The 8,197-nt window shown below is 40.1% G+C and overlaps 1 protein-coding gene across 1 annotated transcript; it reads left to right on the forward strand.

Moving 5' to 3' along the window:
- Positions 1 to 226: 226 nt before the first annotated feature.
- LOC146724149 (uncharacterized) lies at positions 227 to 6,057 on the forward strand (the record flags this gene model as incomplete). Its single annotated transcript, XM_085480386.1, has 5 exons — positions 227 to 296; positions 1,587 to 1,835; positions 2,064 to 2,789; positions 2,882 to 3,433; positions 5,345 to 6,057. Coding segments are annotated over exons 1-5 (2,310 nt in total), but the record flags the coding sequence as incomplete, so codon positions are not given.
- Positions 6,058 to 8,197: the final 2,140 nt, after the last annotated feature.

Genomic DNA, 8,197 nt, shown 5'->3' on the forward strand with positions numbered 1-8,197 from the left:
GATTTCCCATCTTTCTCTAACCGATAGTAATTTCGATGTTGCATGGAAGGAACTCACGAATCGTTACGAAAATCAACGCGTTATTATTGACGCATATTTCAAACGTTTATTTACCATTCCTAATGTTTCGTCTAACGATCTGTTCGGGTTAAAACAATTACGCTCCAATTCATCGAAATCGATAAATGCTCTGCGTGCCTTGAAATGTTCTGTAGATGAATGGGATATGATTTTAGTCTACATTCTTGTACAAAAACTAGACAAATTGACGAGAAAAGATTGGGAAGTCAGCTTAGGTTCAGAGAGGAGATATCCTACGATGGAAAAACTATACGCGTTTCTAGATACACAAATTTGTTCGTTTGAGGCTGTATCCAAGGACGGAGATAACTCGAAGTCCGCCAACGGAAACTCATCCGAAAAGAGTTCCGGTGCTCGCTCGATTCCAAATGCGGCACGAAAAAATAATATAGTGCGTTCTCACCATACAAACACCGCGAGTACGTGCGCTCTTTGTTCCGAAACACATCGTTTAATGCATTGCGAGAAATTTCAAGCGTTAAGCATTTCGCATCGACTAGAGTTTGTTCAAAAAAATAATATATGCAAAAATTGTTTGACCAAAGGTCATTAAGTTTCGAATTGTCGTAGTTCCTTTACTTGCTTGAAATGTAAAAGACAACATCATACTTTGTTACACGAGAATTCAAGGTCAAGTTTAACGACAACAACAGACTCTGGACAATGCGATAACGCGTCCAACGTACATTCACACGTAAACGCGGGAGTTAAACCCGTGCTCCTGGCTACCGCACGTGTTTGTATAAGATCAGAAAACGGTCGATATGTTTACACGCGAGCACTGATCGATCAAGGTTCCGATGCCACATTCGTTTCGTCACGAGTCGCTCAAATGTTGAGAGCTCGCTTAATTTCAACACGCGTAAAGGTATCTGGCATCGGTGACACTACGTCTAATTGCGTTCAACATGCCGTCTCTATTTCTATCAGCGCGACTAATAAAAATGATACGATTCTTCATACCAAAGCATTGGTCGTTCCAAAAATTACAGCGTACATTCCACCTCATTTCCAATTACAAGAGATTCCGTTTCTTTCCAAATTGAATCTAGCCGATCCAAATCCAAGCTCAAATGATGCAATCGAAGTACTTCTCGGGGCCGAATTATACGGTTCAATTATGATGGGTGGCTTAATGAAAGCTTCTAACGATGCTACACTTGCGAAAGAAACGATATTCGGGTGGATCATTTCGGGTCCTATTTCAAACCAAAAAGATAGCCAAAGAATTCACGTTCACCAAGCAACTTCTGGCAATCTCGATTTCGAACTCCGACGTTTTTGGGAGCTGGAAGAAATTCCAACGACACACGCTCTCTCAGAGGAAAATCTTCGTTGCAACTTACATTTTCAAGAGACACATATGCGCGATTCTTCAGGGCGCTATGTTGTCCGCTTACCCTTCAAGTCTGGTCCTCCGATAAAGATCGGCGAGTCAAGGTCAGTAGCTACGCGTTCACTCGCGCAACTAGAGCGACGTTTAGCCAATTCTCGGGAAATTTCAGGGCAATACGTCGACTTTCTTAATGAGTACGAAGAGCTCGGGCATATGCAAAAAATCGAAAACGTGCAACGCTTCTTTCAACCGACGTTTCTACCTCATCATCCAGTTATTCGCGAGGACAATACTACAACCAAACTTCGTGTAGTGTTTAATGCCTCGGCAAATACCTCGAATAACACTTCTTTGAATGACCATCTTATGATTGGTCCAAAGTTGCAAGCCGATCTTCCGGCGATTATTCTTCAATGGCGTTTGTACAAATACGTTTTTTCCGCTGATATTCAGCAAATGTTTTGACAAATACAGATTCATTCAGACGATCGCCAATATCAATTAATATTGTGGCGTACGATTCCGAACGAGCCAGTCCATACTTATTCATTAAATACCGTTACTTATGGTACTGCCTGCGCGCCTTATCTCGCCCAACGCGTGCTCAAACAACTTTCAATCGACGAGAGTTCGCGTTTTCCACTAGCTCAAGCAATTTTGCAAAATGAAATATACGTTGACGATGTCCTATCCGGAGGCGATGATAAACCATCCACGATTAAAAAACGCGACCAACTAATCGGCTGTTTACTAAGCGCAGGCATTCATCTCAGAAAATGGGCCAGCAACGATTTTGAAATTTTACAAGATATAAATCCTGCGAATCACGGTCTAGCAAGTTCCAAGCCTTTCCAAGAAGGTGAACAATTAAAAATACTCGGTATTCATTGGACACCTTGCGATGATAATTTCTCCTTTGAAATAAAATTCCGTCCACCATCTACCGACATTTCGAAACGACAAATCCTTTCGACGATAGCGAAAATATTCGATCCCCTCGGATGGGTGTCTCCGATCACGATATCTCTCAAAATTCTACTGCAAAAACCGTGGAAATTTTCCTACGGATGGGATGATATTCTTCCTGCGGAAATAACAACCGAATGGAATGCTTTTTGCGAAAAGATGTTACACTTGACGACTCTGCAAGTTTCTCGTTGGTTAGGCTTCGAGCGTAACATTCAGTGCTTGCATTTACACGACTTTTGCGACGCTTTATCTAAAGCCTATGCAGCGGTAGTCTATTCAAAAATTGTCACAAATTCTGGCGATAGTCATGTTCGACTTCTCCTATCAAAAACCAAGGTCGCTCCGATTAAAACGATTTCGATTCCACGACTCGAGCTCTGTGCGGCTCAGCTGCTAGCACGCTGTATTTCGTTTACTATTGACGCGATGAAATTGCAAAACATTCCTGTGTTTTGCTGGAGTGACTCGACAATCGTATTAGCATGGCTCCATCAGATTTAAAAGTATTTGTAGCTAACAGAGTGTCTTCTATTCAAACGAAGCTTCCTACGGCGACATGGCTGCATGTGCCAACAGAAGATAATCCCGCAGATTGCGCATCGCGCGGCATAAATCCAGCTCAGCTAACGCCTTCCAGTTCCTGGTGGAACGGCTCGGCATGGCTGAAATTTAACGAGGATAATTGGCCAGTTCAATCTACGATAAGTTGCACCGAAGATGATTCCGAATTGAAAGCGTCAAATGCAGTCCACTCGCATCATTCAAATCGAGCGGAACTTTTTGAATCCTTCAATCATATCTCCACGTGGCCACGCTTACTACGGGTCACCGCATACGTCCTTCGGTTCAAGTTTCGAACGAGAGTCCCAGATGTTGCTCAAGGTCTCTCTATTTTGCAAGTCGATGAAATAAAAACCGCGCACAGATTCTGGATTAAACAGATGCAAACGGAATACTTTTCAAAAAAAATCGTCGCTTTCAAAGCCAAGTCGAGGTTACCAGTTCGATGCTCCATCCATTCTCTCGATCCGTTCCTGGATCCCTCCGGTATCCTACGCGTGGGTGGTCGACTTCAACTGTCTGACCTTTCATATGATCGTAAATTTCCGATTCTACTTCCAAAACATTACCTTTCTAACTCAGAAATAAATATTTTTATCGGCTCTCAATATAAATAATATAAGTATGCTGTCTTCTAAGCTGGGCAATAGAGCCAAGGAAACGAAACGAAAAATTAATTAAACGGAACTGTATCTCAATTTGAGATCCCAAAGTTCCACATATAAATTAATTTCGAAACTTACATATGGAGAAATAAGCGAGAAAAATATAGGTCCGAAAAGTCGCTGAAGCGGGAATCGAACCCGCGTCTTTCACTTTCCGGGCGACTGCTCTTACCAACTAAGCTATTCAGACCCTTTCGATCCTATATTTTTCATTTGCCTTTTTAGTAGATGTTAGTAAATACCGCCGTGATTAGCCCAAGGCGTGAATAAACTCAGAAATAAATATTTTTATCGGCTCTCAATATAAATAATATAAGAATGCTGTCTTCTAAGCTGGGCAATAGAGCCAAGGAAACGAAACGAAAAATTAATTAAACGGAACTGTATCTCAATTTAAGATCCCAAAGTTCCACATATAAATTAATTTCGAAACTTACATATGGAGAAATAAGCGAGAAAAATATAGGTCCGAAAAGTCGCTGAAGCGGGAATCGAACCCGCGTCTTTCACTTTCCGGGCGACTGCTCTTACCAACTAAGCTTAATTAATTTTTCGTTTCGTTTCCTTGGCTCTATTGCCCAGCTTAGAAGACAGCATACTTATATTATTTATATTGAGAGCCGATAAAAATATTTATTTCTGAGTTTATTCACGCCTTGGGCTAATCACGGCGGTATTTACTAACATCTACTAAAAAGGCAAATGAAAAATATAGGATCGAAAGGGTCTGAATAGCTTAGTTGGTAAGAGCAGTCGCCCGGAAAGTGAAAGACGCGGGTTCGATTCCCGCTTCAGCGACTTTTCGGACCTATATTTTTCTCGCTTATTTCTCCATATGTAAGTTTCGAAATTAATTTATATGTGGAACTTTGGGATCTCAAATTGAGATACAGTTCCGTTTAATTAATTTTTCGTTTCGTTTCCTTGGCTCTATTGCCCAGCTTAGAAGACAGCATACTTATATTATTTATATTGAGAGCCGATAAAAATATTTATTTCTGAGTTTATTCACGCCTTGGGCTAATCACGGCGGTATTTACTAACATCTACTAAAAAGGCAAATGAAAAATATAGGATCGAAAGGGTCTGAATAGCTTAGTTGGTAAGAGCAGTCGCCCGGAAAGTGAAAGACGCGGGTTCGATTCCCGCTTCAGCGACTTTCGGACCTATATTTTTCTCGCTTATTTCTCCATATGTAAGTTTCGAAATTAATTTATATGTGGAACTTTGGGATCTCAAATTGAGATACAGTTCCGTTTAATTAATTTTTCGTTTCGTTTCCTTGGCTCTATTGCCCAGCTTAGAAGACAGCATACTTATATTAATTACCTTTCTAAGCTCATTATCGATCAAATTCATAAGGATACACTTCACGGCGGTGTACAATTAATGTTTCGCACGTTGCGAGAACAATATTGGATTCTGGGGGCGCGAAGCATGGTAAAAGGTTGTATCCGCAATTGCGTGACATGTACTCGGCATCGCGCCATAACCGGCGTACAATTTATGGCCGACCTTCCTACATTTAGAGTAACTCCGTCCCGTCCATTTTGCCATACGGGACTTGATTACGCCGGCCCCTTCGCAATTCGAGACGCTTCCGGCCGCGGACGTAAGTCGCACAAAACATACATCTCGCTATTTGTTTGTCTCGCTACACGAGCTATACACTTAGAGCTCGTTCATGATTATTCCACGGCTGCATTTCTCGCATCTTTCGAACGGTTCGTAGCGCGTCGTGGCATTCCATCCGATCTTTATTCCGACAACGCGACTACCTATCAAGGCGCGGATCGCGAACTTGTTACAGCGATCCGACAGACTCAAGCCGACGTAGATCTGCAGGCGAAGTTCGCGTCAAAGCCAGTTCAATGGCATTTCATTCCGCCTTCTGCCCCTCATTTTGGGGGCATGTGGGAGGCAGGTGTTAAGAGTGTTAAGCACCACTTGCGACGTATACTTGGTTCCTGCACACCTACGGTCGAAGAGTTCACCACGCTTTTATGTAACATCGAAGCATGTTTGAATTCGCGCCCGATCGCCGCACTTCATGACGATGTAAATTCTTGCAATGCGCTCACACCAGGGCATTTTTTAATTGGTAGCGCCATTAAATCGATTCCGAGTCCGAGCGTCTTACATATCTCCGAGTCACGACTCGATCAATGGCAATTAATGCGTGCGAAATACGAGCAATTTTGGAAATTGTGGAGTCTTGACTACTTGAACACCTTGCAGCAGCGTTTTAAATGGCAGAATCGATCTGATGAATTTCGCATAAACGATATTGTTCTAATAAAAAATCCTAATTTACCTTCCTGCAGATGGGAACTTGCGAGAATCATCGAATGTAAGCCTGACAAGGATGACCTGGTGCGAGTTGCTCAGGTCAAGACCGCGTCTTCTACTTTTGTAAGACCTATTGTTAAATTCTGTAAACTGCCGGTAAGTCCGGACGGTTCAGCGTAATCTAAATTCTGCAGGTTGTCTCCAATGATTGCAGTTCAATGTGTAAGGATTTACCCCTGACTGTCATTTGAATCCCTTGGCGATTCAACCCGAGGGGTATGTTTGGGAAAAAATTAAATTTCCGTGATCCCCGCGCGCCTTCGATATACGCTACTGAGAGCTCTCTGTAATTGTGTACATCGACAGTTTGTTATTGCGTCCACAAGGGCGAAGCGCCGAATTAGGAGAGAGTTTCCGCGTCTTTAAAAAGGAGCGATGCGGCACGGAGGGCGAGTCTGGTACGACGAGCCGTCCGGTAAACCCGAGAAGAACATTTGTGATCCGAAGAATAAAAATTACGTATTCTTACTTAGAATAAAGAGACTAGTTCCTGCTATCTATCCTTGCCTATTGACGCAGTCCACAAGAGAGAACTAGGCAATAGCTCCGATAAAAACCAAAGGAGAAAATATACAAAACATTAACCATATAGACATATAGATAAAACATTTCCTTTCGTACGTTGTATAGAATTATCAGATGATTTAGCTTTACTCTATGTTTGATTACTAATAAGCCATTACTCTCATGCACCTCAGCACTATCTCTTAGCTGTCCGAAATACAAAGATATTACAATATTATACAAACGGGAATAGATAAAATGCAAATCCGTTACCGTTAAAAATTTGTATTTTAGCAAAATTTTTAGATGTTGACATAGGTTTAACGAAAAAAAACTACAGGAATACGAAAAAATTACCGATATAATTGTTTTCCAATAATATATTATTGGTATACCAGTCATTTTTCGTATTCTTGTAGTTTTTTGCGTAAGAGAATACATGTGGATTCAATATTATTTTGAAAAGGTAAAAAGGTGTGTGAAGATTGAGTTCCTTTAACAATTTTAGATTTAGAACATCGAGCATGTAACAAAGTCTTCATTAAATGCTCGATGTTCTAAATCTAAAATTATTAAAGGACAATCTAATGTAACAAAGTCCTCATTAAATGCTCGATGTTCTAAATCTAAAATTGTTAAAAGAACTCAATCTTTACACACTTTTTTTACCTCTTCAAAATAATATTGAATCTGCATGTATTCTATTACAAAAAAGAAAAATTACAAAAATACGAAAACATTACTGGTATACCAATAATATATTATTGAAAAACTGTATTTATCTGTAATATTCAGATATAATAAATAATAGTATTATTTATGTATTTCCTATATTTGTATATTTATTTATTTTTATATATTATATTTTTATATATTATATTTATTCGTGATCATAAGTTTCATTCTGTAAAAATGTAATTTTATCTTACTTTACTTTTCGCATTAAATAATTTTTAAAATCGCTACACGGGTTAAAAACTAGATGCTTCAAGCTAAATTTTGATACCTTGGAAGTAAAATTTACTTGAATACAATTTTGGGCGGCGGGGGGGGTGGCCGATTTGACGTAAAATGGCCTATATATATATATATATATATATATATATATACATATCTATATCTCTGCATGAGACTCACTCTAAATCTCATTCTCTTTCTTTTCTTTTTTTCACATCGCTTTCTCTGCATAAAAACAATAATCCCTTTCGCGACACTCGTTATCTCACGCTCAGCATTCGGCATGTGCACGTCAAAATTCTAGCCGCATGATCAAGCAATTATCGAACTCTTATCTAAAATAAACAAATACTCTGGGGCGATCCTAATAGAATGACCAACATCCTTCTCACAAAGAGAAGGATCCGCTCAACTCACTACGTCAGACAGTTCGAGAGAGCACATCGTGTCCGAGCGAAATTCACAAATATAATTTCGCAAATAATAATCCGAGCGCACGAACGACGAAATCGCAAACGTGCCGCCACAGCCGGATGTATCGGAAGATCTAGCAAATATTATAAATTGTTAAAATATGACGACGGGGCGAAAAGTGCCAAAAGCGAAAGAAATAAATATATACTTTGATATTTACAAAACTTGTAAACAAGACATGTCGAATATCCTCGCCAAATCGGCGGCCCCGTCAATAAAAGAACATAACTAATAACCGCCAAACATTCCGATATACACCCGGAAAATCTAAGAACAAACACCGCCACGATATGTAATCTCG

Source organism: Nylanderia fulva, unplaced genomic scaffold (genome assembly GCF_048542155.1).
Source record: "Nylanderia fulva isolate GAGA-0341 unplaced genomic scaffold, ASM4854215v1 Scaffold1466, whole genome shotgun sequence".
NCBI classification, from domain to species: domain Eukaryota; kingdom Metazoa; phylum Arthropoda; class Insecta; order Hymenoptera; family Formicidae; genus Nylanderia; species Nylanderia fulva.